The sequence below is a fragment of the Clarias gariepinus genome, chromosome 18, assembly GCF_024256425.1.
Source record: "Clarias gariepinus isolate MV-2021 ecotype Netherlands chromosome 18, CGAR_prim_01v2, whole genome shotgun sequence".
Classification (NCBI taxonomy): domain Eukaryota; kingdom Metazoa; phylum Chordata; class Actinopteri; order Siluriformes; family Clariidae; genus Clarias; species Clarias gariepinus.
In genome coordinates this window covers 13,663,975-13,689,070 of record NC_071117.1, presented here as the reverse complement: position 1 = coordinate 13,689,070, position 25,096 = coordinate 13,663,975, and the positions used below count along the sequence as shown (strand labels likewise).

Here is a 25,096-nt window from a genome sequence, read left to right as displayed (position 1 = left end):
GGGTTTTTAGACATGGGGTGGCGGGATTGAGTTTGGAGGCGGTGGTTGGGGGGGCGGGGGATGGTGGGCAGGGGTGCAGGTGGGACTTTAAGGAGTGGCCATCAATATATATATATATATATATATATATATATATATATATATATATATGGTATAAGGCAAACATATTGAGTTGCTTTTTGGTCACAGCTTCATAGTTAAAATATTTGCTCTAAAGCATTAAGTGCAGGAAAAGCTATAAAAGTAAAAATGTCTAAGATTAAGTTGATCATGTGATTGATGGCCCCATCCCAGGCGTCAGGAACAGACTAATAGTTATAGTTCATACTATTTACGTAAATGTTTTATTCTGTAAAGCTGCTTTGCATTAATGACCATTGTCAAAGACACCTTACAAATAAAACCGAATTGGATTGAATTGAATCTTCCTAGGTGTCAGACAACAGAAACGAACACATTTAAACTCAGCACCAAGTGACTGGGGAATACTAAACCCCTCCTGTCTTCCAGAAAGTCACCTCTGGAACAAGGCCAAATGCATGCACACACACACCACACACACACACACACACTCATGCAGTTCCCTCCGACATCTCCAGGGGCCTCAGAGTCTCAGCTACAGCTGCAAAGTGAATGACATTGCAGCCTTCTAATGTCTAAAGACCCTGTTTTTCTGCAACACATGGCACCCAATGATGCTAGGCGAGGAGCGTTCAATCTCTATTTACCTAAAACAAAAGAGCCCCGAGAGTTTAGAAATCAGAGACACCCACGCCTCGACCGCGATGGCTCCCATTGTGCAACCCAACGCTGGAGCTATTATAGGATCGTAAATGATTTCGACAGGAAGTTGCGATTTGTATAAATATTTAGCGTCGAATATGAGGAGGGAAAAAAAAAACGAGAGGGAGAAGCAAAACAAACGGAACGGCGAGGAGAGAAAACAAAGGAAGTCTAATGACAGAGCTGGGCCGGAGCCAGGCTGAGCACGGCTGGCTAAATCCAAACACAAAAGGGATCTTGGAGCTGATTAGGGCACAAACTGTCGCAATAACAGTGCGCGTAAAACAATGAAAACAAAAACACCTGGAGGGAAATCAAACAGGAGGAAATAAAGCACAATGAATAAAATTCGGTTGCTGCCAAGTTGAATTGTAAGGTCTGTGGATAGATTTTGTAACGGCACTTAGTGTGCGTGCAGGCAGTCCTAGGGCCTGAAAGGAAAAACAGATTTTCACATACCACTTTCATGGACGATTTGATATTTATTACATTCATGAGATTTATTCTGAGATTTTTGGATCTGGAGTTGGGGTTGTAAACTAGTGATGTCACTAAATATGCAAATTATTAGAAGTATTTATTGTATGTTGTAACTTTCACCCAAAGTAAGTGCACTAAACTAAGGTTAAGCTGCACCGTTTTTTTCTTCTTCTCCCTACTACTAACACTCAGACTATCATGTGTTTCCTCCGAACCGCATGACGTCAGCCGACCGCATCTTATCGAACTGCTTGCTTACGCACCATTGGGGGCAGTGTAACACACTCGGAGGACAGCGCTATCCGCTTCTTCCGCTTGCATGAGCTCACAGACGTCCCTGATTGGCTGTAGAGCCGTAATTTATGCAGGAGCGGTACTTTATGCTAAGTACCTCTCATCCCTCTTCTCTGAGAGAGCTCGGCCAATCAGCTGCGGGAGGTTACAGCATCACCCAGGAATCAAACTTGCTATCTCCAGATGATAGGGCGAGCACTTTACCACCGCGCCACTCGGGGGACCATCACAATTTTTCCTATTTTTACCCTGGTGTTCCTTGGTCTTGTTGTGAACTTAGTTATATAGTTTCTTGTGCTATTGTTTATGTTCTTTGCCTTGTTTTTTTAAATGTGACGCTGTGGTAGATCAGGTGGTTGAGGCTCTGGGTTACTGCTTGGAGGGTCGTGGGTTCGGACCCTCCACCATCAGGTTGCCACTGTTAGGCCCTTGGGTAAGGATCTTAACCCTATGCCTTATTTAGCGTCAGTCCAAACCCTGGAGAAATGAATGGGTGGTGGCAGGAAGGGAGTCTGATGTAAAAACTGTGCAATTAAATTGTGGCGACCCCGAGAAATGGAAAAAGCCCAGGAGGAAAATAAAATCCTATTGTGATTTTACACTTGCGAACTAGTTTACAAGCAGTTAAAAACCTAGCTGGCTAGTTTTTTGGTATTTAGGCATTTTCACCAAGTAAATGAATCCATATTTATGAATAGTAGCAATTTCTAGAACGGTAATATTCTCAGGATTTAAAACTGCTTGAAACAATACATTTCTCCGCCTGCTTCGGTTTGATCTTTTAAATTTCACAACAGAAGCTAAGCCTAGAAGCAAACATCTCTGTGCGCATTCGCATGCCATTGTTCATTACGCTGGAGGATATCATGAAGGCATAGCTGGTGCAGCAGATTGTACGCGGCCACCAGTGACTTCTCATAAAAATACCACCACATGTCATTTTCCTCCTGCCAGTAAATTAAAAAAAAAAAAAAAAAAACCTTCTTCCACATGAAAATCCACAGCCTTCAGAGAGAAGACAACCTGGTGATTAGGGCATGTGTAAGCGGGTGATAAGATGTGATCGCAACTTAATGACTTCCATCCTGCATGAGGGAGAGGAAAACAGACAGACAGCAAACAGTACGCGCCACAAAAGTTAAAACGACGAAACAATACAAACACGGCAAGCGCACATTAGCTGCCCTTCAGACACGCTGTCATCATCCTGACTTCCCACATGTCTATTCAACACAAGCAGCAGAGCAAATCCTCAAGGTTTGCTACTAATACCCCTTAAAAAGAAGCTGGAAGCCTGTCCCAGCCTGACGAGCCTTAGAAACACACGCACGGACTTCCCAGACGAAGGTGTGTCTGCCTGTAAGTGCCTGTTGGGAAGGTGTTTAGTCTGAGAGTTCAGTAAAGGGGGCTTTGTAGTGGTCGGACGCACACCAGAGTCATTTCCACGTCCCCCACAGTAAAGCGCAGGGATTTATGGAAAACCAGGAGCCCTGTGTTGTGTGTTTTTCCCCCTAAGCTGCAATTAATGATGCCTTGGTGTGTTTAATGTCGAGTTAGCCTTATGGAAATAATCACGCTACATGGAGCGAAGGAAGCATGGACAAAAGTAAAGAAAATAACAAAGGCGGTTGTGTAACTCTGGTTATTTGTGTTATTTAAGAGGTTTGGTTGTGAGGGACAGTGAAACAGACAGGGTAGAGCTGCATTTCATGTCAGTAAAATGATGGTATTCCACAAAATGTCTGATATACGCTATATGGTGTGTACCTGTCAAGCTAATTCTTATTATTTGTTTCCGTCTATTGTGCGGTAAAAAACTTAGAGTATCTTTAAAACGTATTAAAGTATTAATGTGTTGTGTAAAAGGGTACATTTATATAGTATAAGCTGTATCTCAGGAAACAAATATCGGTCTCAACATTAAAAGCAATGTTAGATCGAGAACTTTAATGGGTTCTTCAGTTGGTCCCTAGCAAGAACCAAAGATAGAACCCTCAAAGCTCCACTGGTAGGAACATTTATAGGCACTAATTGAAATGTACTTGGAAATTAAACATTTCAAATTAACTTATGTGATTTCACAAAAAAATATTCTTTAAAACTTTTTCTTAACTTATATGATTTCACAAAAAAATAAATTAATAAATTAAGTAAATTATATATATATATATATATATATATATATATATATATATATATATATATATATATATAATTGTTTTAAGACTTTTTTTTACTTTTTGATTTTGTCAATTATTGTCGTCTATGGTAATCATTTCTATTTAAACACAAAAATGTGCAAAAAACACAAAAATACTTTTTTAAATGCTGCATTCTTTATTGAAGTATTAAAGACAGTTCTTCGTCCGGTTAAAAGTTAAGGTTCTGTGCAGAGCTTTAAGAACTGAGGCTTACAGAATACATCTAGGAAGCAAATAACAATTAAAGCGTTTGCCCCCTGTAGAGTCAAAGACCAAAATAAATAAATTAATAAGAGGTGTGGTGAGATGTGGTGCTGTGATATACAATCAAATCGGCTCTCGTTTCCTTTTTAACCCTGGGAGTGGATAAAAATAAATCCACTTTGACTGAACAAACTTTCATTTTTTCGCCTTGTATCTTAACAGGCTCTTGGGGCAACAATGCCACATTATGGACCATGGGAAGTTCAAAAATATCACTTCAGGAGCTGGTTTTGGATTTCTTACTCTTGTAGTTATATGAACATCCTGTGCAAAAAAAAATAGCAAGGAATCAAAAAACTGGGGGAAAAAAACAAAGAGATACCACAAAATTCAGAAAAAAAGAGATTTTGTGATATGAAAAACTCCAATTTACTCTTTTTATTAGAGTGAACATCAGTCAGGACAACTCGAGATTTTTTCTTAAGGAGTCAGGAAGTTTTAGTAAATAGTGTTATTTATGTAGCATAGGTGTGATCATTACACATCAAGAATTTTAACACATTTACCTGTACTGGCCAAAAAACTGTGAAAAAACAGCTTAGTGAAATTTAATAATAATGGAAAACTAAGGGCAGGCGTTAAACTGTAACACAAGGGTATACAGTCAAGACCGGGAAAGATCAACCCAGGATGTTTTCAATATGCATTATTAAAATTATCACACGCACACACACACACACACACACACACACACACACGCACACACACACACACACACACACACACACACTACCAATCAAAACACACCTTCTAATTACACGGTTGTTTTTGATTTAAATTTCTTTCTACACTGTAAAACAATGCTGAAGACATCTAAAATATGTAATAAATCAATTATTTTATTTAAACAGTTAATATTGAGATGTATCTGCTCTGTAAAGTCTTCATAACGGCTCTAATCTGAGGTGCTGTTTGTTAATTGGTGATTTCTGAGACAGGTAACTCTAAATTTGCAAGTTTTGGTCCTGCTTTCCCGGGATAGTCCTCATGAGAGACAGTAACTGTTGTTGTTGTTGTTACTTAATTACCTAATTCCATATGTGTTAGTCCGTAGTTTTGAAAAAAATCCAGTATTGCTCTACAATGTACAAAATAAATCCAAACTTGTATTCAAACTTTTGACTGGGACACGAAAAAATTAATGGAAGCGTTCTATTAAAACGAGTTAACCAGCTGCCTCTTACAGTTGTGTTAAGAGGTTAAAGGTTTATTAAGGAGAAGCGACGAAAAACAAACAATTGTCTTTATGATCTTATTGCGAAGAACAGAATAGGGGCGGAGCCATGACCAAATAAGGAAGTGACACTGAAATGACACCTAATAAGCTTGTTGTGTTCGAAATTAAATTAAATTAAATCTGTTTTTTTTTAGGATGATTTTGATAGATTTAGAAAACATTTGTTTAGGTAGAAATAAAAATGTCATAGTGTGATAAAGGGCTTCTGTCTCATATTATTTCTGTTTGTTTGGGCGAAACAACGTACCCTAAAACTCTCTCTCTCTCTCTCTCCCTCTCTCTCTCTCCCTCGCTCTCTCCCTCGCTCTCCCCTTTGAAGTTGCCACACACAGTCATCGAGAGTCGGCGTAGCTGAGCAGCTGTTCCTGATTACTCATGTTTACAATGAGCATCAGGCATCTGCTGTGTGCATCCTTGCACACACACACACACACACACACAGCCTGTCCTCATTACAATTTTGTCAACTTGTGTGTTTGCACTTTAACACAAGTGCTTACTGACCTGGATATACAGTACTGTACATCACTAATACACTGACCGGCTACTGGTACCTAAACCATACACTTTAGTGATGTATATAAGGGTCAGTAAGCACTTTTTCTCAAGCGCCAATCAATAGATGCACATTATACAATATGCTCTATCATATTTAGTGTTTGGGTGCATTACCTGCTTTATACTGTCATGAAAAAAAAAATCTTTTTTTTTTGGCCTGCGATTCGGGGAAACACTCACCAGTTTCCAATTGATAGTGTATCGCTGGCCTTCCTGCTTTAATAGTTTGCTTAGAAAGTGTCTAAACACACACCTTTCCTCTAATACAGGGACATACATTCCCACCCACCCACCCACCCACCCACACACACACACACACACACACACACACACACACACACAAATCATCATCATATTGCTGCTCTAATTATAACCAGCCATTCACACAGTGTATTAGTGTCTTTGCACATTGAGGCACTCTCCTGGCACGGACCTTTTCGTTAAAGGTCAGCTTGTTCGTGTGCCTCAGATTCATCATGACAGCCTCAGACCTACACAGGCTAATGCGGAGAACAGCGAGTCTATATTCAGATTATTAACACACCCATGTGGTCGACGGAAACCTGTTTGCCTTCTATGAAAAATATGTTTATTAAAAATAAATGTATCTGAATGCACTTGCTGTTTTTTTTTTGTAAATAAACCATTTTCGATAAAAGAGTTTTGCAAAAAAAAGGAGATTTGTTCAGATTGCATAATCTAAACAAGAATCCTTGTGACTCGTATACAAAAATCTCTTTCTTTTCTTTCCCTTATCATTAGGGTTCATTCCTACAGTGGGTTGTAAAAGGTTAGCTTTTGGAAAGGGTTTCATGGTCTGTTATTGAAATGACAAGCTAACCAAGATATCATTCTATTTTTGTCTAAACAGAAGTGGATACTAGATTACATACTCTTAATTGTGTGAACCCAAATGTATTGCAGGGTTTAATGCTTTAAATCAAATAATGGAATTATGATTAGAATGATGATGATGATGATTGTTATCATTATTACTTTTTTTACTGACTCGTTCTCTTTATCCTGTCGCTAAAAGGCTGAACCCCACCCCCGGGGACAAGGGACACCCTAGATGGGGTGCTAATCCATCGCGAAGCACAAGCACATACTGCAAACACACTAAAGGAAATCAGGAAACACCAATTAGCCCAACGTGCATAGCTTTGGATTAATGGAGGAAACCGCAGAACCCAGACGAAACCCACAAAGCATGGAGAGAACATGTAAAATCTGTCCACACAGACCTGAGGAGGAAATCGAACTCTCAGCGCTGTAGGCTGACCACTATGCCACCAGGCTGCTATGATGATGATGATGATTATTATTAGTAGTAGTAATAATTGGTCTGAAGTTTCTGAGAAGGGAGCAGACTGAATACCCATTTCAACTCGATCTGTTTTGACCTCGAGCCCAAAAACTTCAGCAAATTTCAGTCCACATACCAAGCTGTTACCGCTATCTCTGATCCGAGGTAAACTTCTCTAACTACTTTTGCCCATAAAATATTACGATTTAACCGTAAAGCACAGTTCAGTTCAGAGGTTATCTACGTCCTACGCCTCGCACTCCTCTGAGAGCATCCTCATCACAAGCACTCCACTTTTCTGCTGATTCTCAGCTGCTCGTACAGGATTTAATAGAGAATGAGAAGAAGTGGGGTTTGGGGAGCGCCCAGGCTGTTCAACTTCATTAAGCGTTCATCTATTATCAGCTGATTTTCCCCATTATCCCTGCGTCCTGTAGGAATCCTATTTCTCCCTCCATCAAATCCCATTATAAATTTTGAGGAACGTTACGCTTATCTGTCACCTGAAGCCCGTGAGAGGGAACACACTAATGAGCGTGTGTGTGTGAAAAGTTGAAGCCCTGGAGACATCACACCTCAATCCAGATCAACTTAACTCCTTGCCTTCTTTGCTCTTCCCTACCCTTTTCTTCTCGCAACTTTATTTCTTTTTTATACTCCTCACTAACTCTTGTTCGTTCTTCTCCTCTAAACGCAACCTAGATCCTCTATAGTATACACTGACATGCACAGTCTTCATGTACACTTCAAGGGCTCGCTGGATGGTTACTGGATTTAGCTTTGTGTTGCACCTTCTCCTAATATAGAAGCCCTCTGTTGTAGGGTATTTTTCAAAGTTTGCCTCCACAAAGAGACCACAGTTTTTGTCCTTAATCCTTTCAAGTCCAGAACAAGCACAGTTTATAGCTAGCCATTGATAGTCAGCACTTGTATTTTAGCAGTTATGGCTCTTCAGCAGCGGATAAAGGTTGTAAGATCTTCACTGTATTCAGAGTTAAGTGAGGTGTGTGTAGTGAGGATTAAGTATAGAAATATATTTCTGTATATACTGTACAATTTAAAAATTGGTAACAATGTCAACAGCAACCTCATTTCCCCTCTCGTCTGTTCCAACCACTCAGCATTCAGCATTACCAGTATACTTATCACCGGCCCGATCATCTGTCATCATCTGCACCTGTTTCTCAATGGTTCATGACTTAAGTTAGATTTTTTTTACAGTATGCTTAAAAGATCCATAGGTTGCTGTGCGGCTTAAGAAAAAAAACATTCGTCTGAAACTGGTATGGTTGCCTGGAGAACTATACCGCAAGACTACATTAAATGCAAGCAAGTCTGGCTCTTTTTAGGCAAAATATAAAGAAATGAAGGGTGGCTCAAAACTTTTGCACATTACTGTAGGTATTCAGAACTCAAATTTACCTTCAGAATTAAGGTGTTATTTTAAAGCTACATGAGTCCACATTATCTACCCTTGATTTTCAAATAAACTATTGGTGGGTACTTGGTTTAAAGGTTGTGGTCTACATGGTGTTGATAAAGTTTTGAAATGTTTGGAACTCCTTAAAATCTGACTCACAATGCAATGAATTCCCATGGTGAACACTGACATCAATTTTGCATTTAAGCCTAAATAAGTGAAGCCTACCTCTGGACTTTAAAGAGGGTGCACTCAGTGTAGTCGAGTCTAGGTTTATTCCAAACCAACGTCCTGAAAAACAACATATGTTATAAATCTGTAAGGATAACTATTACTGAAGGGATCACAGGAAAAACATTTTGCTCCTGATATTCTTTGTGGTGTAATCAGTTGATACATTTTAATAATTCTTAATCTAAATCTCTATCCTTATTTATAGTCCAATGTTGTGGGTATTAAGGACATAGTTTGCCCTAACACTGTGATTGGACTTGCTCTCTGTAAAAGGTTGAGAAGCTCAGCCTTTCAGGAAAGCATCTCCATTCCTTTGAATCAAGTGGAACCTGCTCAGGCGATTTAAGGAGCTCTTAAGAATGCCCCTTGCTTGGCTCCTGCTAGAGCTCATTCAGGCATGTTCCACTTAATGCAGACCTCGAGGGAGACCCAGGAGCTGCTACAGGGACTATACAGAATAATTGGCTTGGGAAAATGTAGAGATCCCCTTGGAACAGCTGGAATTTGTTGCTGGAGAATGGTTAGTCTGATCTTCTCTTGGTGCCATTGCTGCCACTGCTAATAAGATATTAGACAGGTAAATGGATAAATGAACCTTTGCACTAGTTGGCATGAGTGTTGGGAATTGTGCATGAGTAGGCATTGTCTTAAAAAAATTAAGCTGAAATCCATCCCAAATAGCTATTACTTTTTAACCCCGACAGAGGGGGACACTTCATCAAGGGTACAGAACAGGCATAAACATTTTAGAATTGATTGTTTTGAATATCTAAGGATTAAGACCACCAAAGCGTCAGGCTTAAACTCTGACAGATGATAAATGGCTTTTTCACTTGCAGGTCGCTTTGGATAAAAGCGCTGCCAAAAAATAAACACTAAGTGTTAAGCTTATCACTCTTTTTCCTCCAGCACATCAGTCCAATTTGGTGCAGTTATCATTGTTGAAACCCAGCTGTCTGTTTAGCATCTTTCACAATCGGGTAAGAAGGACACTTCTTTTCTACATTCCTATGTGACGGGACAGCTTGAAAGTGTCCAGAGCCTTCCACTTCCTGCTCAGAGGGCACAGCTGTTCAAGGGATCTCTATTTAACCAAAGATGAGCTCACATCCTGGCAATCACGGCTGCTAAAAACAGGGCACCAATCATATCTGGAGCACTGCCAAAGTTCCACTGTGAAGTCATTTATCGCAAGTACAGGATGTATCATAAAACAGTCCATCACTCGTTATGTTACTTAATGCAAGTAAATAATTAAGGGTGCATTTGTGCAATTAACAATGGTGTTCAAACTATGAACAATATAACTTTTGTTCCAGGGTTCCTGATTTGATTTGATTAATTGCACAGGTTTCATCAAGGGTCGCCAGTATCCTCGCTACTCTGAAAAGCATGGCAGTTGGCTATGCTACATTGTAAGAATGCAAATATGTGTGCATAGTGTCCTTTCCAGGGTGTATTCCTGCCTTAAGCCCAGTGTTTCCAGGACAGGTCATATTCTTATCTTATCCACCATAACCCTAGTACACACACACACACACACACACACACACACACACAGAGACCACCAGTCAAAGGTTTGGACACACATTCTCCTTCAGTTGTTTTTCTTTATTTTAATTACTTTCAACATTGTAAATTAATATAAAGACATATATACTATGAAAGAATGTATGTATGAAATGCTGTAGTACACAAAAAAGTGTTCGACTCTGGTGGCAGCTCGCACACTCATGGCAGTCTCTCTTCAGATACAAGCTAGTTCACAGGATTGGTTTGTCTTGTTGAGTTAATTTGTGACATTTTTTTGCTTTAGACCATCAGTTCACTTGCGCAGGGAAGGGTGGGTACAGAGTCAATATCCCTATTAGTGCTACTACAACTACTGTACAAATCCATATTACTGTATGGCAAGAAACACTCAGTTAAGCAAAGAGAAAATACATTTCATTGTTACTTTAGGAAATGAAGGTCAATCAATAGGAAAACTCTCAAGAAACGGCAAAACCATCAACCGCTATGATGAAACTGGCTCTCATGAGGACCTTCCCTTTAAAAGAAGACCAAGAGCTACCTCTGCTGTAGAGGATAAGTTTATTAAAGTGTTCAGCCCCAGAAATTGTCTATTTACAGCACCCCAGATCGTAGCACATACACATGCTTTTTGGAGTTCAAATAGTAGATATATTTCATTACTTCTGAAGAACAACAAGCAGAAGAGATTTGCTTGGGCCAAGAACTACAAGCAAAGGGCAATGCATCAGTGGAAAAACTGTGCTTTGATCTGATAAGTCAAAAGATAGAGATTTTTGGTTCTAATACCCATGTCTTTCTTAGATGTAGAGAGGAGGAACAAAATGCTCCTGAATGTGTGGTTGCCACTGTGAAGCATGGAGGAGGAGGTGTGATGATGTGGGGAAGCTTTGCTGGTGACGATGTTGGTGACTTAGGTAAAATTGAAGGCACAGCATTGTGCTGAAACCATCCCATCTGCTTTGCACTTAGTGGGACTATCATGTATTGTCCAACCGGACAATGATCGCAGACACACCTCTAGGTTATGTAAGAGCTATTTGTCCAAAAAGGAAAGTGATGGAGTGCTGCAACAGATGACCCGGCCTCCACAATCACCAAGCTAAATTCAGTTGAAAGAAGGAAATGCTGCCAACAAGTAATCAAAATCTTTGGAAATCCTTCAAGATTGTTGGAAAAGCGTTCCAGATGACTAACTCATGAGTCTGAATGCCACGAGTGGGCAAAGCTGTCATCAAAGCAAAAGGTGTCTACTTTGACTTAAAAAATATATAAAACATATTCTGGGTTATACAACAATTTTTTGTTAAATAAATAATTTATTTTTTTCTTGTCATAATTTAAATGTATTACAATGTTGAAAACAAAAAAAATAAAGAAATGTCATTAAATACAAAGGTGTGTCCAAACTTTTGACTCCTTCTGTATAAACACACACACACACACACACAGGCACTCAATCAATGACTTTCACCTAAATGTCCTTTTACACTCCATTGGCTTAGGAAACACTATTCATTATTCAATCATAAACAGAATATCAATGTTATTCTAAGAGTATTTATTTAGCATTACTAGCATGGCTAGTAATGTATAGATGCTAGCAGGCATTGTTTACATTAGCATGTTCCAAAGAAAAGCATTCCTAACAATCATTATTCACTTTAAAAATTAGTTTGTTTTTTTACTGTGAACCATTTTGTTTCGAGTTTCTAAAAGGTCTGGGCTGTTTAGCAACGACTCATATTTTCGCATGTTTCAGTTTTTGCCTGTTTCTTTAAAACTTTAAAACAGTTATTAGCAATGCTTACAAAGACACATGCCTCACAACCTCTCAACATTCATGATGAAAATTTTACAGAGGTAAGCTAACTTATAATTAACAGTCATTTGTATTCCTTAATCAGTAAGTGCTAAATCTAGCAGGTTTAAATCTAGCTAGCAAGCTAACGCAGCAGGACGAGGAAGACTGCTTATGTGACTTGCTACAATAGCTAGCATTAGCATTCATTTCGGTGAACAGATTTGTCAGCTTGCTCTTTAACAGAAAAACATAGAAATCAGGAGGCATATTAATGAGATGTTACTGTATTGCTTACTGTGATTTAAAAGATTTATCATCATGTAAATCATCAAAAGCTATCCATCATCATGAGAATCTGACACTAATGATTAAACAAGGACGAAATACATCTATTCTGAACCTTCATGTAAAATACATACTTTTTCTGTCGCACATACGTTTATGCAACTCTGTCTAAGCAATTCTATAGAAATAAGATGAAACCCAAGTACAACAAGAAGAAGGAAACAAAGACAGAGGAAGGAAAAAATTGCTATTCTGTCCCACTCATCCCTCTTATACACGTCTCTTTTCTCTATTAGTACTCTGGGCGAGGACTCGGCACTCAAGGTTACCCTCACTTTAAACTGCCGAAGATAAAAAGCGCCATCCTCATTAGCATCTATAGGTAAAACCTGGCTAATCTTATTCACACTTATCCTTCTCGCTGTGACATCTTGGCCCCGTTCTTCTATTCGTTCTTCGGCTAAAGATTATGACCTCATTTCCTGAGCATTTTCTTCCTTAAATCTGCTTACCAATCATAAAATAAGGGACGTTTCAAAATGTCTCCTAAATCCATCCCTTTTTTTCTCTCCGAGGTAATTGAACACAATAATAGAGTCCAAAGAGATGCATGAATCTCCATAGTAATAGTGGTTCCTTAGAAGACTTCATTCCATTTTTAAAACTGTTTTGTTTTTCCATATAGCTATGACATCTGTTTAAAGGATCAGGCTGAAAGGAAGCCGCGTTTTTTGATAAAGCATGTTATATTTAGCTGCTAAACAGGGCTGTTATATTTCCTTTTTTAAGCCGAGGCAGGATAAAATGGGGATGATACAAAATTCTTTTGGCCCTTATTTAGCCATGAGCCAGGGGTTAACGGCAGGATATCTTATGGGATCTTAATAAAAAGGGAACAATAATAATAATAAGGAATTCAGGAATGTATTCGGGACTATTTAAACATTAAGTATTTTGAGAAATAACGGTTGAAGCACCACTGACTGATTTAGTTTGATCAGATTTAGTTTATGCTTAAAAATAACACTTGCGGAATGTTTACACATATAAAAATGAAATTTGTGGATGTGTCTGGAAAAGTTCTGGGAGACTCACCCATGCCTGAGTTGACGTCTCCGTTCTCATGGTCTGCGCCGTGGTTGTTAGCAGCGTGGTAACTGTTCAAAACCTCCAGCTTAATCTTCTTCTTCATGGCCTCAGCTAAAGTAGCAGCTGTCAGACCTGTAACAAACAGTGAAAGAGAATGACAGAGAGAAAGAGAGAGAGAGAGACATAGACAGAAAAAAAAGATGAAAGAGAAAGTACATTTTACTATTTCTCATATGCGGCTTTTCAAGTTCAAATACATTCTTTGTAGTTTTCATCACGTTACATCTACAGTATAACATAAAAATGTCATGTCCACAACATTATCCGAAATAATTTATTCTTAAAAAAAATTCAAATTTTTACAATTGTACACTTTTTGCGTTTATTTAAATTTCTTTGTGTAATGCTTTCTGAAGCTATATTTACAATTCACAGAGTTTGTAAAAAAAACTCTACGCTGTCATAAAGGTTACATTCATCCAAAACTGAAAGAAATAAAAAGTTTCCTTGTATAAAGACGTTTTAGATTCTTAAAATATGTATTTTTTTTTTTTATTAACCTTATTACAAGATTTCCCTTCATTCTTCATTATAAAACTTTTGTGTTCGAACACTTGCACATATTATGCAAGGTCTAATTAAGGACTTAGACAGGTCAAATTCTTAAAAAAAAAAAAAAAAAACACCCAGCTCATCCAGGTGGTGTAGTGGTTAGCACTGTTGCCTTGCACCCCCAGGGTCCGGGTTCGATTCTCGACCAGGCTCGATTCCTGTCTCTGTCTCCGGTGTCCTCCCACAGTCCCAAGATATGCAGGTTAGGCTAATTGGCATTCCCAAATTGCCTGTAGTGTATGAGTGTGTGTATGTGTGCGTGCCCTGCGATGGATTGGCACCCTGTCCAGGGTGTACCCTGCCTCGTGCCCTAAGCCTCCTGGGATACGCTCCAGGCCCCTGCGACCCCTGAACACAGGATGGTGCAGTATAGAAGATGAGTGAGTGAGCTCAATCATCCACTTTATGTCAAAAAGAAATGCGTTTTTTTATATGCTGTCAGTGTTTGACATAATGAGGAGAAAGACACTTCCACTGAGCTGAGTGACAGGAGAAGTGGACAATGTCAAATTAAAATGCCAAAGTGACTAGTCTATTAATATCTACTTGCGCTGTCAAATGACTGGCCCTCCAAGAATTCACAGTCTGCTCTGAGAACAGATATTATGCCAGTGACGTTAAGAATGATTGGGTGTGTGAGGATAATCAGTTATATGATATATTGCAATATTCAGGTTCCGTGTGAGCAGAACCAGAGCAGCATGCCCCATATCGCACACTCTTAATTACCGTGCACAGTATTAGAGTATTAGGCATCTGTCTCTGTTGAACTGCTCTGACTGTGTGAATGTGTGTGCGTTTATGTGAGTTGTCAGTCTTATGCCATAATTCAATTAGGCCCAGATTAGTATCATGTCAGTGCCTTGTTCTAGTCTCATTCCAACACCAAATTTATAAAACAAACATGACAAAAACCAAGCTGCTTAGAGTTGCTACCCTGTCTGAGAGAACCAGTGACATACTGTATGTATGCTAAATATGTATACCGTGGACAAGAAAATATACTTATATGTTCGTTATTTTCTTGTATCCAGACACTTCTTCAATCAATCCTTCTCAAAAACAGAACTCTAGTAATGACCATGATAAATAGTTTAAGCTAGAACTGAGTTTATGTTTTGCATTTATAGTTTATGGTTACATTTACGGTCAAGCCTGCTAACAAAATTAGAAAAATTATTACTCACATTTACATTTAAGCGCTCATTTAAAACTGCTATTTGAGAGATTCTCTTTAATTGCTAACGCTAGACTCCACTGTTTCGTTAAACCTTAAACGTTTCATATTTGTTTGGAAATGTTTGAAGTTTAATAGTACTGTATGTCTCAATAATTCAAATAAATCCATAAAACTTAATAAAAAATTCATGACTATTCTACATTATACATTATAAAAATGTATAAGCAGGGGAAATTAAATGTAGCTTTTATACGACTTTGCTTAAAATTTAGCCGGAGGTCAGTGTGGTAGTTTGGCTACACCATCATGCAAAACATAGTGGCTCAATCGGTTATGACTGCAGGTTACTGGGTTACTGATTAAAAGGTTGAAGGTTCCAACCCCAACACCGTTAAGTTGAACTTTTGAGCAACGACCCTTAACATTATCTGCTTCAGGGGCGCTTGTATCCTGGCTGACCCTGTGCTCTCACCCCAGCTTCCTACCCAGCTACTGGGATATGCGCAAAAATCCTTTCTCTGTGCTGTAAGGTACATGTGACAAGTCACTGAATCATCATTATATGTTTTTGTTTTTGCATTTGCTGGTCTTGTGCTTAACCATAAAACACTAACAGACTGGCTATATGTGTTATAAAGACAAAAAAAAAAAGTCTGGCAGGAATCCACCTGAACAGTCAAGGAAAGTGACGAGTGGAGTGGGGTAAATCTACATGACAATTTCCTGATTTAAGTTGCTCTGTTTTCAATGTAATGTAATTGCCTAAGTAGCAAACCTACTGTAAAACCCCTGAAAACTGTGCATTGAATGAAGGCGTAACAATGATTGACATTTACAGAAAACTTGTAGCACAAGCACAGTACGGCGATGAGTGTCTTAGCCGCAGTACAACGTTTGGATTGTGCATTGTACATTTCTGCTTATTACTATTTCTGCTAGACTTGAACTAATTCAAAAACAAAGTTTTAAAGAAGGCCGTACATGTGTGACGATCCCGGCTGAAGTGGCTCGGAGCCCACTGAAATCGTTCCTGTGTACCAACACCACCTGCAGATTACAGGAACTCGGCTGGGCGTTATTGCCACATCCTCCGTACCGTCTAGGCAGACTGACCATGTCTCTTGAGTACTGAGAAAACTTTCTCCTTTAATGGCAAGCACTAGTGAAACACTGTGATAAGTGCATTAGTGTAGCAGGGGATTATATAGAGAAATAAAGGTAAGTTTCTAAGACTCGAACTCCGCTCATATAAACAGCACTAGTGGAGGACAAATATAATCACGAAAATATGATCCTGTCAGATAAAATTATATTTGGCGAAAACTTTCCCAAACACTCCAGAGAAGTGCATTTCACACACTCAGACTAGCCTAAACTGAGTCCTGCTACTTTTAGCTACCTGGCATTTAGACAAACTGAAACTGTCTACAATTTATGTGGAAGTTAAAAGGAGACACCGTTTGTGTGTATGTGTGTATGTGTGTGTGTTTTTCTCAGTCGCTCTCCAAATGCTTTCACAAAATGTCAAGATCAGAGCATGAAAGCCAAAGCCCCCATTCAGCCAGTAGAGAGAACGATATCAAAGCGTTCTTCTTTCTCCCTCTTTGAGCCTCTCAAAAGAAAAAAAAAACTGTCCTCTTTCCATCTTCCTCTCTCTCTCTTTTTTCCCTCCCTCCGTCCCCCCAGAGGCTTTTGAGTTCCCATCTCCATAGTTGACATTGATAGTGTGACCTCTGTTGAAGATAAAAGAAAACTTGAGGCTGCCTGCATTAGAGATCCCACCCCCTCAACACACCTTTCTTTCGCTCTTTCTCTCCCTCTCTCTCTCTCTCTCTCTTTCTCACACCCGCTATCTCTCACCTGCTCTTTCTGAACGAGTACAAACGTATGGGCCTCTCTTTCTAGGGCTCTCTTTGAGGAGTGGCGGGAAAAGAGCATATTCTCACACACACACACACACACACACACACACTCATACGCATACACACACAAAGGCAAGGGCAGCTCAGATGTCGCAGCAGATGAGTGTTTAGCTTCACAGACCCGCCGGGAGGGAAAGGTAGCGGTTTACACACTGTACATTTCTGCTCATTACTTCGCTAGACTTGAACTATTTCAAAAACAAAGTATGCATAATGAAAAGTATCTTATTCAAAAATTATTTCTTTATTGTTAAAAAAAAAAAAAAAAACTGAGGACCCCCTTAAGATTCATGGGATAGAGCACTTAGTGTGCAGTTTAATGTTTTCTGTACTAAAACACCTCATTTAACTCAACGACTTAATTATCAAAGCGTAGGTGATTTTTAATCAAGGCATGCTAGTAGCATGAGATCAGAAAGTGTAACATCTTGGTCCTCGAGGACTGCCTTTGGGAAACGCAGGGAAAAGGGAAATGAAGGAAGGTCTTAATTGGACTCCATCTTGGTTTTCTTCACCAAGAGCGTTCATTAGTTGTGTGCTGATATTACATTTTTATACTATAATAATTGCCTAGCTGTCAAGTCTGACCTGATTATGTTCCTGATCACTTGCCATACGACTTTAACTGTACTGTATGTCATGGTTTTTGGTATTGCACCTGTTCCTTAGTTTAGATTTAAACAGATTGTCTGTATAGATCAAATATACAGTGTTGGTATTTTATGTATAAGCCGCATTAATGAACTGAATTTCCGAGTTATGCTTCCATCCTTGTGTCAGGTCTTAACTCTTCTTGGTTGTTTAAGCTTGTGTGGAATTTCAGGTTTCTTCTTAAAAAAAAATTGCCCTGAGATGTGAATAATTTTGTAAATGCATGTGGCGTCCATTTAGGGTGTATTTCCGCCACATACCCACTGGCATTCCTGCTCAAACACTCACTTTTTACAAAAGGGGGTTTAGGATCTTTCATAACATTGTGAACAAATGACTAGGTTTATCATTAGTAGCGCCACCTGAGGCATCAGGTCCATCTGGTAGGCCTGTGCCAATAATCACTTTTTAGGATAACTTGCAGGAGTATAGCATTTCTGGGCAGCATTAGTGTCCTATTTGTTAAAAAGTTTCCTAAGGACCTCTAAAGTACTTTGTTGTGTTCATCATCCCACAATTTTCTTGACTGGAGTTCCATTAAAGCAGAATGATGGACAAAAACTGTCTGTAAGCTTTTAACATTGCGATGGAATCCCCTTATAAAATCATAGTATAATGTGGTTGTGGTAATGTTGTAAACCAATATAAACAATTTTTTTTTCAATTTTCAAGAATCTCTCAACAGGTGACTGGAATTCACCACTGAATTTCCTTTGCTCATATGGATACTGCCTTCAAATTCGTTCAAGCGTGACTCTGGAAGTGCAAACGTTGCCCAGAACCTCTGCTTGTCTCGGCATCCTCGTCCTGACTGGAATGCAGCGGTAGTAACAATGTGTCATTGAATATTAGGATATATCACGTTACCAATTGTGGGCACAAGTCTTTTGTTAACATGTCAGATTTGGTGTTACCTGTGTGAGACATGATTCCTGAGGACATGAGTCCAGAGACAGAGTGGGGCAGGATGTGTGGACTCTCGGGGGACGTCACACTCTGGGTCCTTTTCGGAGGTCGGCCAGGTCTGGAGCTGAAAAGCAAAGAACACAGAGCTAGTTCAAATTCAATTGCCTACACTGAATACGAGTGCGATCTGAAACTATTGTGCTGCAGGGACAAAAGAGATCAGGTGTATCAAAGGGCAGAACACGTTAATACCGTCCCTCACACACACATTTTCACACACACGCACAGGCTGAGTCTTTTATTTGGATCAGGATAAAGTGTCCTGATCTAAATGTTCATAACAAAGTCTCAGGAATAAATAGAAGACCATGCATTTATTTTATATGTAAATGACTTGACGTGTAAATATACATTTATACATCGAGAGAGAGAGACTTGGACAGATTCACAATGCAGAGTAAGCGTCAGTAAATGCTCTCAAGGACATTCACCGTTCTGCCGTCTCTCTCTTTTTCCAGTAATTAGATCACACAGTAGACTCATCTGCCTTTTCCACAATCAGCCATTTTTCCCTCATGAATTATTGATACCGTGCGCCTCGTTACCTGCTCCTCGGCATTCACGCACTTCATCTGAATTCGAGTTTACACATGGCAAGATCAGCTCTCTGCTTAACGCACTGACCTGGATTTCTTCTCACATTACTCACACTCACCTCATTTATAGCTCGCCTGTTGGATATGAGATAAAAAGTGACATCTGGGTTAGCTGGCTAGCTAACAGTTTCTCACAAGACGACGCTTGACTCAGATGTCAAAGGATTGACGCTGCCATTTTCTCTACCTGTTGGCATGTTCTTAGATACTAAAATAAAAAATAACAGTTTTAGCATGTTTTCTGTGGTTAAAAAAAAAATTATAGCTAATAATCTGCCTCCACCAATCTAGGACCCTCTGTAGTCCAACTAGGGGCCAATGGTGACCATTGTATTTATTCCTACGGTCAACATTCACCCATGCATTCATGCACTATGGGCAATTTGGGAACGCCAATTAGCCTAATCTGCATTTCGGCAGGACTGTGGGAGGAAACCGGAGTACCCAGAGGAAACCAAGCATCTGGAGAACAGGCAAAACCAATGCACACAAACAGAGGCGGCAATTGAACCAGGACCCTGGAGTTGCAAGGCACTGGTGATTACCGCTAAGCCACCGTGCCGCTAATAATCTAAATAGCTAGCTAATATACAGTACAGTACAATATACTCAAATATATACGAAACACAATTTCTCACTTACGCCGAATATCGTCCATTTAGACAGTTACGTTTTGTACCACAGCTATAGAACTAATGTAGCTCATCTGCTAATGTAGCTAAAGTCATCACTGTCTTGAGTCATTCAGTATGCTTTATTAATGTATGCTTATAAAGTATGCTAAATTACTGTAGCTTGTATCATTCCTGAATTTTCTTTAACAAACCAAAGGATGTCACATAGCTTAAAAATACAAAAGCAAGAGGAGAGTTTTAGAAAACCTTGTTTTTTTTTCACTTAGCAAAGTTTGTTTTTATGCTAGCCTCAGGCTTAGATAGGAGGCTCATGTACTGTATATGTGGCAAGAGATGATAATAATAATATCACATATTAAACTGTTTAAACTGTAAACATATTATACAAGCAAACCAAAAAAAAAAAAAAAAAACTATTGTAAGGAGTTTTTTTTTATTACTTTGTTAACTAAATTAGCCGAATTAGCTGAAAGTCTGTGTATGTATATTTTTTTCGCCCAACCTGTTTCTTTAAATTGAACATTCACTGACTGTTCATCTGTGCTGTAGCTTATATGCCACCTGACACACACGCGTGCGCGCACCGCGAGCGCCAATCATCCCTCATAAAATATTAAGCTCTCCACCATTTGCCCTTTCAAAATCTCCCTCTCGCCGCTCCCTAATTGTTCCGTTTCTTTATCTGTCTGCCGCAGAGAGTAAATAAATGAACAAAATGGCTTTTTCTTAATGGCAGCGAGTGACCTTTTAAACTGTAAGGAAGGATTATGACAGGTTTAGCTCTTTCACCTCATCTCATCCACAACTCATGTCGCCAAAGAGCAGTGTGTTGTACAGTATCGCAATAAATAGATTCATTTTTTAGCAACAGGTCCACACACACACAGCGTATGTAACAGGTCGAGCAGTTAGGTCATCTTTTGTTCGGGACGTGTGTGTGCCTTTCTCATATAACAGATCAGATTATCAAATACAGCCGTGTTTCTCTCAGAGCCCTTTTCTTTGTAACATTAAGCTTTAAATATGAGAGATCGTATAATCTTCAGGTGTTTTTTATTTTTATTTTTTTATTTATATAACTCCAGTGTGACTATGAAATGAAACACTTTAAAATTCCTCCGGAAATGCATGTATCACTAAAGAAATGAATTGTTATAGAGTGGAAATCTATCCAGTCATTAATATTCATAGGCAGATCATTGCCGCTGATTATTATTCATTTGCTGACTTGCAAAATTTCATCTGTGAGTCTGAGATTAATGTAGCATATGATGAAGAAGAAGAAGACGAACTAAATATTTAAGACGTTCCAACAGTAGCAACTTGACTGTAGAAATCAGCGAGATACTGTTTGCTCAGGCCAGTAAATAAGCTAGCTAATACTGTATTATGCACACCCAAGGTAAGAAACCCAATTTCATGCCATAAATATTTTATGTATTTCATACTATAAATGAAATACATTTCATGTATTTTGCACCAAGGAGGGGGCAAGTGTTTTGTTGCTTTTGCAAAATAATCCAAGATTAAGTTGGATGCAATTTTTAGTCAATGTTCTTGGAAAGTAATCCTAAAGGAGCCAGTTCTAGTAGAAGCTTCAAGGAGATGGTCCGATGGCTTCGTCTGAGGAAGAAGAAGCCTTGACCTTTTAGTGTTCCAGTTTTAACAATATCTTGAATCCCAATACTTCAACCACATTTGTGTTGTATACCCATCAATAAGGGGTCCTTTGTCGAGATGCTCCAATTGATTTCAGATCATTTCAGGTTAATTGGCCATGACTGCTGATTGGCCGATCAGACGTGTATATGGTTTTGGGCACATGTCCGAATGCGCCGCTAGTCGATTGTGTCCGTCTGAGCTTTATTTTCGCTGCATGTACAGCGCATGTCTTGAAGAAAGCATGTGATAGCCTTCATCCTCCCTGTTGAATTTTGAAAATTGTAACCCAGGCATAACTCATCACCTTTGGTTCGTAAGCGGTTCTAGCGTTCTTTCTGGAAAAATCTTCTTACACTGACGATTGCCTGTAGAAGTTTTCCCACCCAAGATGCTTTATTATTTAATTGTTTTCTTGTGCATCAGTCAGTCACATTAGAGTATTTGAATAATATGCAAATCAGTTTTCTTTGTGACATTTTAAGCCTCTTGAGTGGCGAGTAAAAAATAGACAGGATTGTTTTCAGAGAAAACCACCCTACAGTAAGTTATTATAGACTAAACACCGCCAAAACCCAGAAATATTTCACAAGACGACCCTTTTAGCATATCCACACTTACACAAACACACACCACACTTACCGATTATAGCAGCACAAACATATCGGCTGCATCAGTTCAGACTGAGAACTTGACGTGGGTTGACTTTCTGTTAGTGCTGTAATCATGAGGAGTTATTACTGTATCAGTGCTAATAAAAAAACGCAGGGCCTACACAGTATGTGTACACACACATACACACACACACACTTCTTTCTAGTCTCTTCAGAAGCGAGTTGGACACCTAATGGCATTTTTAATCATTCCTAATGGGCAGCGTTTTAATTAAACCCATACTGACGGCACCAGATTAAATGCAGCTTTAATCCGAGCCACGCAAATGACTAGCTCCAGGAAGCGCAAAGCCTGATCGGCAGGGATGATATAATTCGCGGCGTAATAAAAGCAAATATAAAGTATTAATTGTGCCTCCTTTGGCTAACAAAATGGACACGATCTTTATCGGTGCTACCGCAGTAGAAAGTTCATCTCACTGATGCGTGGATGGGAATACGCAATAAACAGAGGATTTCAGCAGAAAGATAGAGAGAGAGAGAGAGAGAGAGAGAGAGAACAAAAATGTAACTTAGCACTCAGGGTGCCTTTGAGGACATTTAATTAAAATCTAATCCCACATTCATTAAGGCTCCCATAAATTAAGCTGTCATTCATAAGATTTATGGATTCTCATTTGCATACCGCACAATTCATCAATTACAAAGGTATGAAAGGGGCACAACACCCTGTGGGCTGCCCACTGCCTGGCAAACAACGGAGAGAGAGAGAGAAAAAAAGAGAGAGAGACAGAACAGCAGGCTGTCAAGTTCCTTCCTAATCTAATTGTGTTGGAAACCCCTGGCAAATACTGTCTGCCGTCGCCCATATGCACCTTTCAATTCTGCATCGCTCACACTTCAAACGCGCTCTCCTCGTACGGTCACAGTGCCAAGACAGATGGCACAGATCTTAAAGAACCCCTGAACGCGTCATTTTAAACATTTTAAATAATTTATGTAAAATAATAAACTGTTTAATACGTTTTAATGCTCGGGACGCTCCTTAAAAAAAAAAAAAAAACGGCCTATGCCTTTCCCCGCATTAAATATTCAAGTGTCGATGAATATGCATGGGTATGCTAATTGGATCCGCCCACACACCCTCCTGCGATGCCAAATAGCTAGATGACTAGATAAGCGCTCGTAAACTAGCTCACATTTGTCAACGTTAGACACGAGATGAATATCTGTGTATTCATTTAGCTTGATTTCACGTTATAATATTCAGGGCTCGATCCTCATTGGTCAGAAAGTGTCGATTTGTTTTTTATAACACTAGCTCTGACGGGAGGCCTGACTTTCAAGGTTTATAATTATGCATTAATTCCAGACAGGCTTGTCATTCTAAATGCTAATATGAACGCTATCCGAAAGAATTTTCGCACTGACAACTGAAATTTTGCAAGAAATTTATCTCGACGTACAAACAAGCATTTTGGCCGTACGAGTCAAACCACTCACTGGCTAAGTTGCGCATCATTTTGTGCAAGATTTAGTAATGACATAGCACCATAGGTCCCAAGAATGTTAACAAAGAGAGTAGCAAGAATAGGGATTTTAAAAAAAGGATCCACTTTCTGTTCCATTTTTAAGGCAGTCAGTGTCAAGAGGAATCATAAATTAAAGTTAAATGAGGTGTAATATCTATTTATTTGGACTGTTTTGGTTTGGATTTTTTAAATGCAAAAATATAATTATAATGTTGGAAATTGGTAATATCCATAATATTTTTGGGTGGCTGGAACGAATCAACTGCATTTACATTGTTTACTATAGGAAAATGCGTTTCACAATAAAAAATTTCACCTTTGAAACAGATTAATCGTATGCCAAGGTACCACTGTATGATGTTTTCTACAGTGGAAGATGTTTAGTTTTGGAAGGAGTATCACATAGAAGTGCTTTATAACAATCCAAGCCGCTGATTTTTTTTTTTTACATAACAAACTGATTATTTTCCTTTATAAGCATTTTTTTTTTTTATATATATATAGAAATATAGTATAGTCGGCATGGTGGTGTAGTGGTTAGCACAGTCGCCTTGCACCTTCAGGATCCGGGTTCCATTCTCAGCCAGGTTTGATTCTCGTCTCTGTGTGCATGGAGTTTGCATGTTCTCCCCATGCTTGGTGGGTTTCCTCTGCGTACTCGTGTTTTCTTTCACAGTCCAAAGATATGCAGGTTAGACTAATTTGTTTTCCTGAATTGCCCGTAGTGTGTGAGTGTGTGCCCTGCAATGGATTGGCACCCTGTCCACGGTGTACCCTGCCTCGTGCCGCAAGTCTCCTAGGAGTCCCACCATGAATACAGGATGTGGTATAGATGATAAGTGAGTGAGTAGAATTAAAGTAAGGTTTCTGTTTAGAAGACAAAAAAGTGAAATGCTCTTTTCATGAGACCTGCCCTGCATCTGATCCAATCTCCATATGTTCAGGGAAAACACCACAACCCATCTGGTTCACCATATTACAAAAAGGAATCTTCCTGTTTTTTTTTTTTTTCAGCCGAACAGGAAGTGACCTAAATGAGTATAGAAAGCGTCATGATACAATAAGTGTCATACATAGTTACAGCGTTTAACCTGTTTAGATACTATTTGTTGTTTCTGAGTGTGAATGGAAGAGATGTGTCCTAGTTGAGTGTTTGCTGCTGGTGCGCGAACACACGTCCTCCCACCTACATTGCACATACACACACACACACACACACACACACACACCTGTCTTCAATT

General features: G+C 39.2%; 1 protein-coding gene across 7 annotated transcripts in view; it reads right to left on the bottom strand.

Moving 5' to 3' along the window:
• Positions 1–25,096, bottom strand: part of dachc (dachshund c) — a 69,949-nt gene that overhangs the window by 21,542 nt on the left and 23,311 nt on the right. For 4 of the 7 annotated variants that reach the window (XM_053477711.1, XM_053477710.1, XM_053477712.1 and 1 more), the window contains exons 2-3: positions 18,768–18,883; positions 13,495–13,620 (exon numbers count right to left, since the gene is read on the bottom strand). In XM_053477711.1, the coding sequence (XP_053333686.1) occupies positions 13,495–13,620; positions 18,768–18,883 (242 nt within the window). Of the gene's footprint in view, positions 1–8,771; positions 8,835–13,494; positions 13,621–18,767; positions 18,884–25,096 lie in introns of all 7 variants that reach the window. The other 3 variants (XM_053477708.1, XM_053477707.1, XM_053477709.1) reach the window with 1 other exon arrangement.